Raw genomic sequence first — 16,729 nt, forward strand, 5'->3', positions numbered from 1 at the left:
TAGGGCCGTGGGGCACATTTATAAATGAGTGGAAATAGGTCTTCTGAGTTTTTTTTCTTTTATGCACTTTCAGTATGGGTTCCCTTTATCTGGGATAGAAAATCCAAATCATGGCTTTAATCTTGTACTTGAAGTAACATGCTAGCTTGCGGTCAGGAAGAAGAGCATGAGGAGTTTTGGGGCAAGGATGTGTGGGTTTATATCCTGCCCTGTGGGGTGCCCTTGGGCAAGTCCCAGGGACTGGCAGGCACCAAGGGGTTCCCTGGGACAGGGCCTCGTGGCTGCAGCGTGGGGCCGGGGTCAGATGCTGCCCTTGGCGGCACTTGCAGGTGGCACATGGCCGCCCATCTTACCGATGATGGAGCGTCTCTGCCAAGCCGGGCGCCAGCCACTCCACGTGTTTGCGTCCCTGGGGCTTCAAATATACATGGGAATCATAACAGACCCGCCTCAAATCTTGAATTGGGCAAGTTTTTAAATCTCTCTGGATGTCTGTTAAGTGAGCTACTGACTATGTTTACCTCTTCGTTTTTATTTAACTTTGGAAAATATCGAACAGAGAAAAACGGAATAGTAAACACCCATTTATCCTCCTCCCAGAATTTGTTCGTAGTTGCTTTTGTCAGTTTTTAAAAGGTAGCTTTATTATTATTTTTCTAATAATAAATATAATGTGCCCACTTAAAAAAATAGAGGCAGCAAGAAGAGTAGGAAGATCAGTTGGAATGTGAGCACTTGGGAATAATCACTGTGGATATTTATTTTTTTTTTTAAAGATTTTATTTATTTATTTGGAAGAGAGAGAATGAGAGAGAGATAGAGCATGAGAGGGGGGAGGGTCAGAGGGAGAAGCAGACTCCCCGCTGAGCAGGGAGCCCGATGCGGGACTCGATCCCAGGACTCCAGGATCACGACCTGAGCCGAAGGCAGTCGCTTAACCGACTGAGCCCCCCAGGCGTCCCAAATCCTTAGTAATTTATAGAAACTCTGTATATCCAGGTTTACATTTTCAGGTTTGTGAATTTATTGTCACAAAATTTTCTGAATTTGTTGGGCAATCAGAGAAGCTTTAAAAATCTTATGTAGTCAGACTCATCTTTTGTGAGCCCTGCATTTTGGCTCCAAGAAAGCAAGCATTCTGACTCCCAAATGATACGTTATTAAATTTTGAAGTATTTCTTTGGATGTCTTTGTTTCACTTAGAAATGTTAGCTATTACAATTTGTATCCATTTGGAGTTTGTTTTGTAATAAGATGTGAGGGAGCTCACCTTAACTTTCCCCTGAGATATTCAGAGTTGTGTCAGCTTTCCTTCTCTCCCATCCCACGATTGAAACGCCGTCTCAGCCCACCCCGCACTGTCCTCACGGCCGCTCCTGCCGTCCCTCGTGATTCTCTGCCTGCCATCTTCGGAGGTGAGCGCCCTGAGGACAGGGACGCAGTAGGCGCTCAGGAAATGTTGCACGAGTGGAATCAGACAGAGTTGGTGTATATGAAATGCTTGGTACGGGGCCGGGCACACAGTCAGACCTCAGTTACGTGGCGCCGAGTGCTAATTGAACGAATTTGGGGGACCTACATTATTATGCACTGTTAGGTGATCCGTCTCTTTTAAAGAATTCATTTGATTTCAATATACCCACTATCTCCAAAGGACTTCAGGCAGACTCGGCCTGGCCGCAGAGCTCACGTGCTCTACTAGCAACAGGACCTGCGCCGAGCCCAGCTCTGCTGTCAGTAGCCTTCCCAGCGTCTCGTCTGTAAACCGGGGGTCCCTCGTGCCTGACCCGGGGTGAGGAGTAGACGAGAAGGTGCACGTGGAGGTTTCTGCAGCGTGCATGGTGCACCGGGAGTCCCATTTCTTCCTAAGGTCTCGGGGGAGAGCTTAAACTAATACACGCACTAGAAACGGTAGTTACACGTTTTCTGTTGGTGTTGAGAGATGTCCTTGGTAACTGGGATGGATTTGTTACTGTCAAAGAGTATAAAATACTGAACTTTCTGCTTGAGAGGGATGGCAACAGAAGGGTGGTAGGTTAGATTCTTGTACGTTTGGGGTGATAAAAAGAAGGATTTAGGTTCTTTGGGGAAAAAGACGTTCCTGAAGTATGAGAGATGTCCTGAGAACTCTTCTGTGAGGGAGGTTGGTTGATTCCACGGGCCATGTAGGCAGAGGGCTCAGCTGGACACAGTCTTTGCTCTGCGGTCTGCTGACCTGGCACCGAGTCACCCTCCAGGGAACCCTGGTTCCTGTCTGTGAAGTGAAGATAGCTCGCATCCAGGAGGGTGGATGCAAGGGTAGGTGAGGAGGTGTCTGGAGTGCACCCCGAGTGTAGTAGGTGCTTGATAAATGCAGCTTCTTGAGTCGAAATGGTAGAGACAGCTTGCAGAAGATGGAATAATAGTCTTTGCATAAATGCTTCATGTTTTTGCCATAAAATGCTTGGCATTGAGTGACAAATCGTTTCTACAGAGAGTGAGTGTGGCATTGAGGTATTCTTTTATTCATCAGTTCATTCATTCATTCAGCAGTTGTACAAAACCAGGCGTAATCCCTGCCCTGATGATGCTTACATTCTAGTGGGAGAGGCAATTACTAGTCAGAGAATCACAAAATAAATAGGAAGTCAAAACTGGTAAGTGCTGTGGAGAAGTGTGAGGGCAATGCGCTATAGGATAGTCTCGTGTATTCACCGAGCTTTTGTAAAGTGCTTACTTCGCATGGCTAAGTTTTCTGACAAGTGCGTGAAAGAACCATTGGTCCACAGAGCAGGACAGCTGCGGGTGGGGCTCACACCAGCCGTTTGGGGGACGTTTCAGTGGGAGATAATTTATGTTTTATAAGTATTTCTTTAATTCCTCCTTATTTTTATTACAGTATTTGTAATATTGTTCACTAAAGACAGATGGGATTAGGTCAGAGGGGATATCTTTGACATGGGGGGAAGTTTATTACAACAATTTTTATGGGAAATTTTTCTTTTTACAGATCACAGGGGTGACTTTGGGGACCATTTCTCAAAGAAATAGTGTTTTAAATGATGGTTGGAGGTTCACAAAAGCCTATTTAAAAATTCTTTGTGGGTGAAGTTCTTTGAGTTTGCAACGAAGATAAAGAATAATCTTGTTAGTCCCTGGCATGAGGGTAGTTGGATGTTTGTTTTATAATTAATCCTAAACTGTATGTATGTGTCATATATTCTTATGCGTGCTGTATTGCTCACTAAAATGAGGTTAAAATATTTTTGGAGTATTACTCATTCAAGCACAAAAGTTGAGTGAGGCAGTTGAGTAGCAATCTTCCTGCCGACTTGGCTTGCCTCCCCCCCCCCCCCCGCACCCCTCCCCTCCCCGCCTTGGGCACCTGCCAGGACCGCACCCTCACCTGGGAGCACCTGCTTCGCCCAGCCCCTCGCCCCCTCACCACTGCCCCCCCAGAGTGACTGGCTTCTCCCTCTTCCCCGTTGCCTCCCAGGGCCATTTCTTTGGGTGTTGCCAAGAACCAGGCTGTGACAGATTGGAATTTCCCAGAGGGTTTTTTCTTTTTTTACCAAGAGAGGAAGAAAAGAAAAGACAAGACTTACAGGAACTGTGGCCTGCGTGAAGGTGACACATTTCGAGAGAACAGCTCTTTGACTCCATGGTTGGCTTTCCCTGCAGGGCTCTCCTTCCCCCACCTTGTCCTGGGAGCCTGCCTAGGGTTTTGTCTGGGTTCTTCTGTCTCTCCTCATCCTCATTCAGAGTGGGAGGTGCGGAGCAAACCTGGCCAAGGGTGAGGGGCGGAAGTGAGTGCCTCCCTCGGGTGTGGGCACGTCCTCTTGCTGGAGAAAGGGACTCCTGATGGTCTGCATCGGCCGTGGAGTGTTTTCTGAGGCCCCTGCCCTCGGGGCTCACATTTAGTGTCCCACTGAAGCTCCCTAGCGGGGCCACCTGCGTCCTGAGCACAGATGCCTGGGTCCAGTGTGCTGAGAGTGGAGTTCCTCCTAGGCAGTGATTATGCACACCTGCTAGCCTCAGTCCACCTCTGGGACCCCCCTCGTGTCCCACTTTACTTTCGGTGTGCCCTTGCGAGCTTGGGGAGCTCCCAGGCGGAGGTGGACTTGTGGAGGTTGGGGCTGGGGCTGAGCGCTGGCAGTTACAGACCGCGTCCCAGCTGGGCTCTCCTCTGCTCCGCCGTGTTGCCTGCACTGGATGTGGGAGCAGAAGCCCCCTGCCTTGGCGTTTGACCAGACAAAAACCCATCTCTCTGGGAACTCGGGCGAGGTTTGGTTTGGGGTTTTTGCTTTTTTCCCCTCACAGTTGGCTAGTCGGTCGCCCGGGTCTAACACTGCAGTTTTGCAGAGCGCGTGTAGTTGTTTTATCTCCAGCTGACAGGAGCAGATGTTTCTGTCTGCATTCTTAGCGCTTCATTCTGAGAATGCGTCCATTCAGTTCACCAGAAAGGCTGCCGTGATTGTGTTGTTGTAGTTCCGTTGGCTTGGGTGGCCATAGGCGAGACCGGCCTGTGTCGGCAACAACAGGTGGATTCGCCAAGTGGGCAGCCATATGTCCTGCTTGTAGCAGGAGAGTGCGGGTCGGACGGCATCTGCTTTCTGGTCTGTGCCCTGGGGAGCGGTCAGAACCTGTCCTTTTTTAGCCCATGGTGAAAGCAAAGGTACAGGAGACACACAGACCTGGGTGGTGGTCCCGCTCGGCCACCGCGCCGCTGGGGGCCCTGACCAGTCACTCAGCCCCAAAGGAGCTGACGCGGGCTTGGCCCACATAGTGGCATGGCAGGGCTGGATAGCCGTGAGCTATTTTTGTCACTTTCTTTTGTTTTAGTTTTGTCATAGTTTCTGGGTGATACCCAATATAATGAAAACAGAGTTCTAAAAGGAAACTGGAGGATACATGACATTGAATACTAATGCTCACTTCGAGGTTCTGGAAGGAGCTTGACAATAGCTTCATGGTGTTCAATGGCAAATCTTTGAATATCCTGGTCCCGCTGAGACGCGGGTGCTGGTGGGCTGGGCTCCCTTCCTGGAGGGATGCCCTGTGCCAGCCCCACAGCCAGTTAATACAGAGCCTGGAACGTGCTTCACTTGCCAGTCACTGAGAGCCAGACTCTGTGTTTATTTAATGACTCTGTGAGCTAGATTTTTCTTGAGGAACATTTAAGTCACCCAGGGGTGAGGAGTCACGCAGGTCTTTTTGTTTCGGAAGATTCTGGACTCCAGTGAGATGTTGTGAAAGGAACACTGGCGGGGTGGGGGGGGGTTGTCCCACGCTCCCCTCTCCATGGGCTCTCTCCCCGCCCTCCCCCAGGCAGAGCCCCCAGACCCGCCTGGAGGCAGGCTCACAGTCTGTGACTCAGAGCAGGTTTTGGGGGAAAGGGTGAGTTATTCTCTCCCCTCGGTTTCCAAGGTGACTTCTGGCCCCAAATTCTGCTGCTATTTATTATGTGTCATCAGTGGCCAAGGATGTTGATCTTGGCCTGATGGCGTAAGCAGGCGCCGAGACATTTGCGTTTGTCCTGGTTGCGAGGCAGACGGGCCGTGGAGGTGGGAGGAGGAGGCTGGCCGCGTGGGGCTGGGCCGAGGCCGCGGTGAGCCCGCATCTGCCCGCCAGCGTCCAGGCCTTACGGGTTCGCAAGGTTTTTTAAGAATTCAGTTCCATGTGCTTCAGTATTTAGAAAACAGCAGAAATGAAGAGCTTCTCTGAACAATTACGCTTGTCTGCAGCGGGCTTTCTCTGCCGGTCGCCAGATAACTTGCGACTGCTCACTTCTTCCCCCAATTTACTCCTAGGTGAATAGACAGAGCGGTGAGGTCCTGAGACCGCGTCCACATTGGGTCTTGGGACACAGATTGGCCTCACGCTTTAAACGCAAGGCCATGCTGTCAGGCCTTAGCAGGATGTCTGCTTTCTGATTCCCAACGCTGAGCCCCTGCCTGGTAGGCGGCCTGTGTGATGAGCCTGGAGACCGGTTGTCATGGCAGCCAGTAAATCATGAGCTCACATCACATCAGGGACAGGCGCTTGAGGGGCAGCCACGGAGACGGAAATCCCAGTTCTCGGGCCTGCAGGGCGTGGTGCTGTGTGCGGGGCCCTGCCTGTCCGAGGACCGGCACACCGCCCACCCTCCACACCGCCACAAACCGGGGAGGTTTTGTGACGTTATTGGGAACTGAGACACTGTCTTCTCTGCTCAGAGATGAGGCCACCCCGTCTCCTTAGAGCATGCAGTTCTCACGTAGTTGGGGTCATGAACCCCTTTGTCAGTCTCGTGAAGGTTATGGGTGGATCCCTTTCCAGAATAATGTTATTCAAGGCACAGAACAAAATACATAGGATGACGAGGAAAGCCGGTCATGTTGAAACACACTTAACAAAATAACAAAACAAATGTTACCACGTTTGATTTTGAAGTAGCAGTGAGTTTAAAGATTTTTTATTTATTTGAGAGAGGGAGAGGGAGAGGGTGAGAGAGTGCACACGAACTGGGGTGGGGGATGGAGAAACCCCAAGCCGACTCCAGGTAGAGTGCAGAGCCTGTCTCTGGGCTCGACCCCACGACCCTGAGATCATGCCCTGAGCTGAAACCAAGAGTCGGATGCCCACCCCACTGAGCCACCCGGGTGCCCCAAAGTAGCAGTGAGTTTAAAGCCACTTTGCGGTACCTGTTAACAGCCGCCGTGTGACAGGGGAGTCCTTGTGTTTTTCCTGTGTCATAGGTACATACCGATGTGGTTGGTTGTCCTTGTTCATAGTGGAAAGGAGCGCTACATTTCACTTAGAGCTCAGTCCGAGTTCACAGACCCTCCGAGTTGGCTGCGTGGATCCTGGGCTCCGGGGTGCATGCTCCCCTTGGGCCTCCCTACGCAGGGCTGGGCTTCTCTGGTCCTCAGATGGTGGGCAGGGCGCTGGCCCAGGGCGCTGGCCTGGTCAGGACTGGTCCTGGGGACAGCTGGTGGCGGGACTTGTACCTCGGGAAGCCAGACCAGCTGCCCGGGTGTGGGCCATGGTAGAGGGGCAGGCAGGCCACGGAAGCAGGTGCGTGCTGCCCGGTGGCAGCGCCGTGGGCTCCGAATTTGCCCGCCATGCCTGGTTTGTGTGGCTTCATCCTGAGGCAGAGCTGGGCCTTGGAGCTCACGTGTCTCTCGAGGAAGCCAGGACGTCCCTAAGAGAGAAAAATCACAGGATGCTGGGGTAAAGGACTAGGGAAAGCAGTGGAGCTGGGGCGGGGGCTGCTGAGAAGTGAGGAGCAGTACCTCATTCCTGTTGGGCCTGGCCTCCCGCACGCGCGTCTCCTGGGTTCTTTCGGTGGGCACTTGGCTGGCTCCTGGCTAGCTGCTGAGGCCAACAGAGATGTGTCCTGGAAGGGCACTCATCGTGTGGTCGCCTGGACACCAGGAAGTGACTGAAACAAAGCATGGTGGTTGAGGAGCCCAGGACACCCCAAGGCCTGGTGCTATGTGGGGCATCAGGAACACAGGTCCCAAGCTGAGCCTTGAAGTGATGGTGTGCCCGTGGCCAGGAGGCCTCCGACTTGTTGGGCAGGGTAGCTGGGAGGGCAGAGATGAACTGTGGCGGGCGGGCAGGGCAGGGCTCGGCAGCAGCACTGGGGGGCACAGAAGGTGCTGGTCCTGTAGATTTTGAGGCCGGGAATCTGGACTCAAGACCCCAGTCCTGTTCCTGTTTGTGCACACCTGCCTCTCTCTCTCTCAGACCCTGCGCTCCCTGGGGGCCGGGGCCGTGCGTGGCCTGGGCGCTGCCTGCAGCTTAGGGTCGGATTTAGGAGATTAATTGGTCAGCAAGTCCATTGTTCTGGAGGCTGGGAGCCTGGAGCCCAAGCCAGCGAGGGGTGAAGATGGGTCTGGACGGCTGTGTTTTCAATGTGCGGGTGGAAGGGTGGGCAAGGAGAGCACCAGGGAGAGGGCAGAGATGGTGGGCGGCCACGGGAGCCCTGGGGCTGGTGCTGCGGAGGGTGGTCCCCCCGCGCACTGAGCCCTCCGGCTGACCCCCTGCTTCCTCTCCACGGATGTAGGTAGAGATGTTCCTACGTGGGTCTTCAGCACAGCATTTAATGTTTAAAGTGAAAATTTGGAAACCACTGAAATGCATCAGCAGGAGATGGCTCAGTGAGGAATGCGGTCATTAGAGGTTCGTTGTGGAGAATTGCATAATAGAATGTTAAATGAAGGCAGCCAGGGAGAAATCTGCATAGTTGCAGGGGTGCCCGGGTGGCTCAGTCGTTAAGCGTCTGCCTTTGGCTCAGGTCATGATCCCAGGGTCCTGGGATCGAGCCCTGCATCGGGCTCCCTGCTCAGCTGGGAAGCCTGCTTCTCCCTCTTCCACTGCCCCTGCTTGTGTTTCCTCTCTCGCTGTCTCTCTCTCTGTGTCAAATAAATAAATCTTTAAAAAAAAAAAAATTCTGCATAGTTGCACACATTGTGTTTTATGTGTGTATGTAGAAGACTGACGTTTTAACAGGGATTATCTCTGATGGCATTTCAGGCAACTTTTATTTTCTTTGTATTTTTCTGTATTTTCTGTAATAAGTGTGTATTTTGATATCAGAGAAAAATCTACATTATATGAAAGCAATCAGTGTCCCTCATTACAGACAGGGAAGCCAGACCCGTTGGTTCAGTGGGCTGTCACCCACAGGTGCCCCTTTAGAAAGTGCTCCGTGATCTGTAGTTAAGTGAAGAAGGCAGGTGAGGAGTGGGGCATGCCCAGTGGCCCCTACCCATAAGCTCCCAGGTATCTGGTACGTCCTGAACGAGGTACCATGCATGTGAGATTTTCTGGAAGGGAGCCGCCTTCCTCCTCTCGGAGGGGCTCTTGGCTGTGCATGAGGCTGCCTTCCGTCGTGGGGCCGCTGCTGGTGCAGCCGGCCTGTGACTCCATGCCCCTCACACCGTCTCCCCCAGGAACCTGTGCTCTGCTCTCGCTGCAGTGTTCGTCCCCATAGTGAACGGGTCAGAATATCGACTTGGATTCTTGGTTCTGTGACCTCCCAGTTCCAGGTGGGAGAGAGGAAAGGTGATTGCGTGGGTTTAAGCTATAGGTTTAAGCCCGAGCCATGGGCTTCTCTGTAGGGTTAGGACATCCCTCTCACACGGGCCTGAAACTGGTTTGTGCTGAAACCATGAGATCTCCACAGTAGGCCGTGGCCCGGCCCGGCCCACCTGCAGCGCGGCCAGACATGCCCTGCTGGCCGTTCCCCTGCGTCTGTCAGGTGCCAGGAGGTGCTGCCCCAGCAGCTTCCGTGGTGGGCTGTGAGCCCGGAGCCTGCTGCCCTCCTCGGCGCTTCTTGGCCCTAGGCCTGCCTGCTGGGAGCATTTCGGTGGCTGAAGGCAGGGAACTTCCAGCGTTGTTCAAATTGCTCCCTGGGGACCCACCTGAGACCTGGGGGCCCCAGGGTCTCTGTGCCGGCTTGCCTGTCTTTACATCCGGGGTTAGAGTCTGTGGTCCCCTGCCACGCTGGAGGGAGTCGGAGGTAAGCAAAAGCCCTGAGAGACGGTTCTTAGCAGGGTCGCTGTTGGCACTTTGTCATCACGCAGGACTGTGTCGATGGGCAGTGAACCGCCACAGCACCTCCCCCCCCACCCAGGGTGCCCACCCGTGGGAGAACCTCCGCAGGCCTTCACTCTTCTTTTCTGCTCACCCCAGGTTCATGTCCTGTGTGCCCATCCCTTACTTAGGGGGGGGGCTGGGACGAGGGTCCCACCCTGGCAAGGGGGCTGCCAGGAGATCATGCACGGGGCAGGTGTCACACAGCCTGGTCCGGGACCCTCCTCTGAAAAGTTAGTGACAGTCCACACCCCGAGGGGTGGATTTCTTGAGGCGGACCAGCTGCGTCCCGCGGAAGCCTCACTTAGAAGCAGTGACAGGCTCGCTTTCCATGGCGTCTGTAAGAAAAACACCGAAACTTCCTGGTTGCTGTGACCCAGTTACTCATATACAGGAAGTCGATTACTCATTCACTACGTTTCCCTTTCACTGATTGAGATGTGGCTCTAAAAATGGAATTTTTAAGCACGTGTGCCGAGTCAGCAGCTGCGGTTCCGCAAACACTCATCGCCTACGTCACCTGACGCTGGGTTAGAGGCTCGGGCTCCCCTGCCCTCGGAACTCGCCCCGTCGGGGGGTGCGGACTCACCGGCGCGCGGAGGGGGACTCAGGGGCTGTGTGGGCCTTGGACCTGCTGTCTCCCTCCCCCAGCTGTGACCATCCAGTGTTCCTGGATGAAAAAGGAGGGGTTGCCTTCCCATTCCCAAGGGTTTCCCCCCCAGGGCAGCGGTAGGACCAGCACAGACACCCCGGGAAACGCCTTCCCAACAGAACTGTGCGCTCTGTGGCCGGGCGGGGAGAGGTGGCTGCGTGCAGCTTGGGGCGGGGGCGGCGGCAGGTGCAGGCCTGGGCGTCAGGCATGGTTTTCACAAGCAGATGGAAAATGCATGTCTCGGGGAAGGCTGGAGAAGGTGGGAGCACCTGGAAGGTGGGGAGGATTGCTTGGCCCGCCTCGGGCTGGCTGGCATGGCCACAGCTGGAGAGGAGCTGGGGTCTTCCCACGGGGTAGGGCTTTGGGGCGAGGTCCCCGCTGAGCAGCTCAGGGGCGTCTCTCTGGTGAAGTGTTCCCAGATCCTCCTCCTCTTGGGCTGTCACTTATCCAGCAGATGTTGACAGCACCCATGGTGGAGGAGGCTGAGTTGAGAACCGCCCCCCATCTCCGCAGCGCAGGCTTGCCAAGCACCCTGCCCGGTGGGCGGTGGCTGGGGGTGCGGAGCCCTCCCTACCTCCCCCGTTCCTCCCCGGCACATGTGCGTCAGACTCCCCGTTCCTCCTGCAGCACGGGTCGGGGAGATGGGCCTCACGGAGATTGGCTCTCTGGGCGATACTGGAATTAATTTTCCGAGTCATCTGTGTTAACCGTGATGAAGGTGTGTGTGCTGTTCAGGATTTGGTTTTCATCTCAGAACATTATCCACCTGTTGGGGCCAGGAGCTAACAGTCCCAGGAAAGTGGCTGTCGCCCGCACACCATTCTGTCCCTTTCTCACGCGCACGTGCTCTTGTGTGCACCTTGGCCTGTGCTAGATCCTCTCCGGTGCTTGGTTCGTGAGTCCTGCTTGTCTTGGGAGTTTACACTTGGGATTGACTCCCTGTGAAGTATAAAAATGAATCCAGGATCTCTCCGAGGACTGAGGCTGGGCGGGAGTCTTTATCCTCTTTGGTAGGAGAGTTTCGAACTTCCTGAGGGCATAACACTGCTGGGAACTCTCCCGGCTCTGCTTGGAAAACTATTAGAGCTTTAACTTGTGATTGTATATTCCACACACCTTCCCATGAGCTGTCAGTATTTTCATTGTTAAAAGCCAGAAGCAAGGAAGAAATATCTTGTGAAGTCACATATTTCATGATTATATTTACCACTGTGTTTTCCCATTGCTTTTATTAATACAGATTAGTAACGCAAGCTGTGGACAGTTTCCCTTGGTTCCCATGGCCAATATTCTAGAAGTGATAGGTATCGTGGAGACAGGAGAAATAGGCTCACCCAGAGAAATGGGCCGCAGGTGTGTCTGTGCCAGTGGTTAGATTTGGGGAAGGTAAACTCATCTGAATCTAGCTGGGGACGGATGGCTGCTGATGGGCGGGAGGAAGCCTCGGTTCAGAAGTGAGCACCGCAGCTCGCGGCTCCTGTCTGAGCCTCGGACGGCTTCACTTTTCAGAGGCGGCAGCTTGGCTTCACAGCTGTGATGCGTGGTCAAGAAGCTGTGAAAGCACTTTGTAAACTGGAAAGCCCTTACTCAGTGTGGATAGTGCTCCGGTTCCTGAAATGGACTGTGTCTCTGTGGCTGGACATTTCCTGGGGCACAGTCGTAACTTCTGTGGTTCAGCTGTGCTTCTCTATTGGCAAGATCCCTCTTGCTGGTGAGGCTTGTGCCTGAGAGCGTGGACCACGTGCTGGTGGGCTGTGGAGTCCACTGCTGGGCATGGTCAGGATCTGCAGTGCGAAGGATCGCGTGTGACCTGCGCTTACGAGGGGTAAACACGCATAATCCATTAGATGACGTGCACTCAGACGGTGTCCTGGGAGGAGACACATGAGCTGCCTGAGAGCACTATTTATTTTTGTATGCTTGGTCCTGGACATGACCTAGCACGTAAGGGGCACACGAGTGTGCTCGTTGTAGGGGTGGTGTGTTGTGTGCGAGTCTGTAAATACGGCATCTCCGGTCATAATACGTTAGTGAGACAGACCTGAAGGTTCCAGATGGGACAGCTCAGTGAGATTCCTAACCTTTAAAGCATGTTCGCTTTCTCGTACAAAGAAAACAAAACAAAAAAGTAACTGAAGGACTCTGAGTTTTTCTAGGTCAGAAATGCAGTAAAAACAGCTTAAATTATTTTTAGTAGCATACTTTTGTTTCCAGTAAATGTCAGTAGGGATTGAAGTACATGGGATTTTTTTTTTTTTTTAAATGAGGAGGATTTAAAAAAAAAAGATGTGAGCAAAAACTAAGAGGATTCTGTTACTGGAAAAATATTTAATCGGTTTTTTTTTCCTAAGCCACAGTTTGAACTTTATTAGAATTAGTGAAAATTTGAGTTGGGGTAAAGTTTCTTTCTACTGTCTGTGGGGGGAAAAATACATTCCTTGATTAAATTAATGACTTAACTAGGAATGCAGGAGGGCCACCACCTTGGTGTTTTTGGCCCCTTTAACTACATGTGAATCGTAGCCCTTTGATCTTGTCTCCTCTTCTGATAACTCACACTGTCCCATCTTCCCAGTCTCTCGTATGCAAAGAAAGAACAGCAGTGTACATAGCACATATGTAACCAGTGAGTCACTACAGTGCATTTTTAAATCAGGAATTGGCTTGATGTTGAAGCACCTCCTTTGTGGAAATGTGGTGTTGGTCTGCTGCAGAGGAGGAGGTGAGTTGTGGTTTCCAGGGGCAGGAGAGATTGCACGGGTAGTTGAGTGCTCGTGTTGACCTGAGCACAGCTGTCTGAAGCCCCTGCAATGGGGGCTGGGGTGTAGGAAGTGGTGCTCAGGGTGGGGCGTGGCAGGGTGTGTATATGAGCGCTGGTGTCGGGAAGGCTCGGGTTTCTTGACTCTTGAGGTTGCGAACGTCTTCCTTCCTGACTTCTTCCTGAAAGAGTAAAGGACTCTTTCTGAGTGACTTTGGCAGCCTTTCCTTACGTGTCTGAGCCTCAGCTTCCACAGTTATAAATGGAAAGAGATTGACCAGATGTTTCTGGGCTCTTCTTGTGCATCAGGTGCTCTTAGACCCTAGGGCAGGCAGATCTTCCTCAAGTTGCTCAGGTCCAGCTGGGGAGACAGCCAAATGGGATTACAGCACAGTGTAGCAAATTTGTCCTGGAAATGTGAATAAAGCAAGCTAGAGACAGAAGTAAGGGGCTGTGACAAGTGAAGCCTGGTCCTTGGGATTGAGAAGGTCTTGGAGTGGCAGAAGACAAGGCTGAGGCCAGATCGTGCACACGGGAAGGCTGATTGTTGGAGCCAGGTGGTGGGCAGCCACGGAAGTAAGTGGGCAGGGTGAGATCAGACTCTCTGGCCTGGAGTGTAGAAAGTGGGTCAGTGGGGGTGGGGGTGCCTGGAAGTCAAGACCCTGTTAGAGGGCTTCCCTCACTTCCTGTCCTGGGTGAAATGGGGATCCGAGCTGGGGTGGAGAGGGATGGTTAGGAAAGGATGAATTCGAGAGGAAGCTGGTAAAAATGAGGAGGACTGTTGTGCAGTTGGCTGTGAGGATTGGGTGGCAAGGGTCTTGATAGTGGGGAGACCACGGCCTCATGGATGGAGGCATGTCCTGGGGGGAAAGCAGTTTAATTGGGCGTGCAGTTTCAACTGTCTGTGAGCTTGTGTAACAGACGAAGGGGGCTGGGTAGAGCATCCAACACTTGCAGGATCTGGGCAGAGCAAGGAGAGGACCCAGGAAGGAACAATTTGAAAAAGGAGGGCATGGTGCCGTGTCACATGCCTCCCTTGAGCCTCGCAGTTGGGGGGGTGTCTCTGTGATGACACAGACCTGGAGAGGGGTAGGGGCGTGGGATTCAGGTTTTCCGTGGAAACGTGGGAGCACAGGGAGGAGGAGGAGGGAACGAGTGTGTGTGTGGGGGGGCATGTGACAGCGAGGGTCCACGGGGGCTGGGAAGGGCGGGCCACACACGGGAGGAGGCGCACGAGCGTGCTCCAGGAGAGGCGCGGTTTCCCCGTGTAACGGGCGTTCTCTTGGCCGTTCTAGTGCTCGCACCTCCCGCGCCGCCGCCGCCACCCATCCAAGGATATGCCTTCAAGCCTCCGCCTAGACCCGACTTCGGGACCTCCGGGAGAACAATCAAGTTACAGGCCAACTTCTTTGAAATGGACATTCCAAAAATTGACATCTATCATTATGAATTGGATATCAAGCCAGAGAAATGCCCAAGGAGAGTTAACAGGTATTTTGTCGTTTCATCCTTTATTGATCTTGATTGATTTATGTGGATAATCTATGCACACAAACCCACCATTTTAAACTAATCAACGCTTCCATTCCCAGCAGGTCCTTCCCTGGGGGTTTTTGTTGTAGTTACTTTTTGAAAAATGTTTTGTGTATTTCACTGTATCTTGATACATTTGTTAAGTGTGTAGCTCCATGAGTTTGGACAAACATGTGTGGGTACCCATCAGCTCAAAACGTTGCCTCATGCCTTTTCATCAGTCCCAGCGCGAAGGCTGGTGCTCTGACCTGTGTCACCATTGATTTGTCCTGCTGGGGGAGGGGGGCTGGGACACAGAGGAGTCTTACAGCCTGTGAGATAGTCTCCCCCCACCTGCTCCTTCGACTCGGCATGACGTTTTTGAGATTGACTGGTATCACTGTATTAATAGCTTCTTACTTTTATTGCTGAGGAGTATTTCATGATATGAATATTTCATAATTTATTCATATTCTTGTTGGATGCTTGGGCTGTCTAGGCTTTGCCATCATGAACAAAGCTGCTGTGAACATAGCTGTTCAAGTCTTTTTTTGTGGACATGCATTTTCATTTCTCTTAGATACAAACTCAGAAGTGAAATTGCTGTATCATAGGGGAGGTGCGGGTTTAGCTGCATGAGAAACCTCGAAGTCGTTGTCCTGAGTGGCTGCTGACTCATTCTCCCGTCAGAGGTGTGAGGTTCTGGGTGTTCCACGTCCTTCTCAGCATGTGGGAGGGTCAGCCTGTGAGATTTTTGCTGTTTCAGTGTGTCTCACAGTTTCTCTTTGTGGTTTTAATTTTCATGTCCTGGTAGCTAGCGAGTTGAGCACCTTTTCATGTGCTCATATCTGTAATTCCGTTATATTTACACATCACGTAGTATCATGTCACATAGTATTTCTTTTTTTTTTTAAGATGTTTATTTGAGAGAGAGAGAGAACATGAGCCGGGGGGTGGGGGGGGCAGAGGGAGGAGCAGACTCCCCGCTGAGCAGGGAGCCCGACACAAGGCTCGATCCCCAGGATCCCGGGATCATGACCTGAGCCGAAGGCAGATGCTTCACCGACTGAGCCACCCAGGTGCCCCCTCATAGTATTTCTAATAAAGTGTCTGTTGAAGCCTCTTCCCTGTCTTGTCTCTTTGTTACTGATTTGTGGGAGTTTGTAATATATTTGAGGTGCAAGTCTATATTGGGCATGTTTTCACCTGGTTTGAGGCTTTGCATTTCACTTTCTAAGTGGTGTCTCTTAATGAGCAGATTTTTATAATTTTGTTGACATCCAGTCTATAAAATTTTGAAAATGGTTATCATATTGTGTGTTCTCTTCAGAAAATCTTCGTCTATCTGAAGGGTACAGGTATTTTTTTAAGCAGAATTACAGTTTGGGCCCATATATATATATCTATATATATTTTTAAAGATTTTATTTATTTATTTATTGGCGAGAGAGCGCGAGTGTGCAAGAGTGTGCGCAGGCGCGGGGGAGGAGCAGAGACAGAATCTCAGCCAGACTCTGAGTTGAGCTCAGGGCCTGACACGGAGCTTGGAGATCCTGACCTGAGCTAAAACCAAGAGTTGGTGGCTTAACCCAGTGGGCCACCCAGGTGTCCCAGGCCTGTATATTTATTTAGGCCTGTGATCCATCTTGGATTAATGTTTATGTGTGGTGGGAGGTAAGGGTCTGTTGAGAAGACTTTTCTTTCCCCATTGATTTACCTGGGCACCTTTGGGGGCAAGGGTGAATCAGTTGATTTTCATTGCTACCAGAAAATCCCCTGGAATGTTTTATTGCAGTGGCTTTGAAACTACAGATCAATTTGGGGAAAGTGGACGCTGTTGAATCTTTTGGTCCAAACACATTGCTGCTCTCCCCCTTGATTAGGTCTACTTTAATTTCTTGCAGAACTTATTCATACTTTTCAACATAGAGGTTTTTCATTTTATTTACTCTTAAGTATGTTGTGTTCTTTGATGTTATTATAAATTGTATTTTGAAATTTCATTGTCCAGGAGGGAAGTTTTTCAGGAGGGAATGACTGCTAACGAGTGTGGGGTTTCTTTTTGGAGTGATGACAAATGTTCTAAACTTAGACTGTGGTGCTCTGAGGGGGACAACTCTGTGAATATACTAAAACCATTTAGTTGTGCACTTTAAAGATGTTGAAGAGTTTTTCATTTTTTAACAAAGATCGTTTTATTTCTTTCCAGTTTCTAATGCATTTTATTAATTAATTATTTTTTACTC

The 16,729-nt window shown here is 51.5% G+C and overlaps 1 protein-coding gene across 11 annotated transcripts in view; it reads left to right on the top strand.

Moving 5' to 3' along the window:
- Nucleotides 1-16,729, top strand: part of AGO2 (argonaute RISC catalytic component 2) — a 99,509-nt gene that overhangs the window by 36,527 nt on the left and 46,253 nt on the right. For 9 of the 11 annotated variants that reach the window (XR_004922684.2, XM_078071964.1, XM_036109417.2 and 6 more), the window contains exon 2: nt 14,267-14,462. Coding sequence is in view for 10 of the 11 variants with exons in the window: in XM_078071964.1 (XP_077928090.1) it covers nt 14,267-14,462 (196 nt within the window). In the remaining variant the exon portion in view is untranslated. Of the gene's footprint in view, nt 1-13,235; nt 13,281-13,338; nt 13,548-14,266; nt 14,463-16,729 lie in introns of those variants that run through there. The other 2 variants (XM_036109418.2, XM_078071965.1) reach the window with 2 other exon arrangements.

The sequence above is a fragment of the Halichoerus grypus genome, chromosome 5, assembly GCF_964656455.1.
Source record: "Halichoerus grypus chromosome 5, mHalGry1.hap1.1, whole genome shotgun sequence".
Lineage (NCBI taxonomy): Eukaryota > Metazoa > Chordata > Mammalia > Carnivora > Phocidae > Halichoerus > Halichoerus grypus.